Source organism: Austrofundulus limnaeus, unplaced genomic scaffold (genome assembly GCF_001266775.1).
Source record: "Austrofundulus limnaeus strain Quisiro unplaced genomic scaffold, Austrofundulus_limnaeus-1.0 Scaffold573, whole genome shotgun sequence".
NCBI classification, from domain to species: Eukaryota; Metazoa; Chordata; class Actinopteri; order Cyprinodontiformes; family Rivulidae; genus Austrofundulus; species Austrofundulus limnaeus.
This window is the reverse complement of record NW_013952975.1, coordinates 27,610-29,519: the sequence shown is the minus strand read 5'-3', so window position 1 is coordinate 29,519 and position 1,910 is coordinate 27,610. Positions and strand designations below refer to the sequence as shown.

At 41.2% G+C, this 1,910-nt stretch overlaps 1 protein-coding gene across 7 annotated transcripts in view; it reads left to right on the top strand.

Moving 5' to 3' along the window:
- Positions 1-1,910, top strand: part of LOC106530896 (suppressor of tumorigenicity 7 protein homolog) — a gene marked incomplete in the record, with an annotated part of 79,728 nt that overhangs the window by 74,018 nt on the left and 3,800 nt on the right. For 4 of the 7 annotated variants that reach the window (XM_014026622.1, XM_014026620.1, XM_014026618.1 and 1 more), the window contains 2 exon segments: positions 852-944; positions 1,718-1,860. In XM_014026622.1, the coding sequence (XP_013882076.1) occupies positions 852-944; positions 1,718-1,860 (236 nt within the window). 7 annotated transcript variants of the gene reach the window in all.

Below are 1,910 nucleotides of genomic sequence, written 5' to 3'. Positions count from 1 at the left end.
ATCCCGGTCAGAGGCAGGTTCAGATATAAACACTGAACTAAAGAAGCAAGTCAGATAATTATTTAATCGGCTCTGATTAAACAACAACTTCTGATTCGATGCGCAAAATGTAGCATCCATGCTAGCTCTGTAAACAAACAAGCCGGCTGATGAGACGTCACGTCTTTTACTGCGCATGCGTGTCACATCAGTGCTGTGTAGCGTTCGCACAGGGGTCTGATGCAGGTCACATTTAAAATGTAATGTGAACGTTCACACAAAAAGATCGGATTTTTTCAGAAAATCGGAACTGAGCATTAAGACCTGCAGTGTGAACGTAGCCAGTGTGACCCAGGACTGTGTGATGGTCACTTCAGAACGTTGTCCTGTTGTCCTGAAGCCTCGTATCTGATCTGTCTGTCTGCTGAGGGTCTTTATCCTTTTAAAGAACCATTTTATCAAAGTCTAACTTCCTGGCTGATGAAGGTCACCAGTCCCTCCTGCAGTCAAACAGCCCACATCATAACACTGCCACCTCCGTACTTCACTGTTCAGATGGTGCAAGCCCCTTTCCGCTCTAAATGAACAGTTGAATTTTAGTTTCATCAGACAGGACATCTCTAACATTTGTAAAATGTAATCTGACTTTTTATTTCCCTGGTTTGGCTGACAACTGCCTGTAATGTAGGAGCAACACTTCATAACTGACTTAAAAAGGAAACATTTAGTCTCATTTGATGTCAGTGAGGAACATGAAGGTTTTGTATCTCTGTATGCAGTGTATGTAAACATCGGGTTTTTATACAGCACATTAGCAGCTTTAGTTCAAACTGAAGACTGTGGCTCATTGGTGGTCTCTGTGTATTTTGCAGCATTCAGAATGATTCCATATCCTCTGGAGAAGGGTCACCTGTTCTACCCCTACCCCATCTGCACAGAGACCGCCGACAGAGAGCTGCTACCCAGTAAGACATGTTCTAAAATACACAAGTTGTCAACACAAAAAAAAGAGGTGGAGACAGTTTAATCAAGTCATTAGTTGAGTTCATTGTTACAGGAACTAGATATGAAGTTTTATATTTATAAGAGATAAATGAAAGAAGTCAGGTTTTGTTTTGACCTAAAGGTACTCAGGCCTGGTGAGATGGTTTCTGTTGACTCTTCATGAACTTTATTATATGAATATAATAATAATAATGATCTATAATATTTATTCTAGAGCAACACTCATAGTCTTGCAGATCTTTTATACATTATTGTTCAGCATCCTGTCTGGAGTCCAGGGCTCTTTATAGAGGGTGAAAAGTTAGAGTTTGAATTCTGAAACACCACAACAGAACAGCAGACTCACTCAGTGCATCATATATTATAGGAAGTGAGGGAAACAAGTATTTCATTGTATTCACAAAAATCTGGGAGTAAATTTACAGCAAACTTTTTAAAGATGGTATTTAATCAGTGTGGTTGATATTTTTAGAGCCCAGTATATTTCACTGTAATACCACCCAACCTTGTTAGTGCTAAAAGCTGAAACGTTAGAGAGTCTGATATTTCCTGACCATTCTTTGTCATCAAAACAAAAGCCTGTTAGTTAAAAGACGTGTCCCTGCTTTCTGTTGTTCTGGGTTTAGATTAAAAACTGGTTCCTGAGTGGTTCTGGTAGAATAAAGTAGAGGACAGATAGAGCTGTGGCATTTGTAGCTAACATTGTGCTCTTTGTGTCTGTCCCACGTGGAAGCAGTGTTTCATGAGGTGTCAGTTTACCCCAAGAAGGAGCTGCCCTTCTTCATCCTCTTCACCGCCGGCCTCTGCTCCTTCACCGCCATGCTGGCCCTGCTCACACACCAGTTCCCTGAACTCATGGGAGTGTTTGCTAAAGCTGTGAGTACACACACACACACACACACACACACACACACACACACACACAC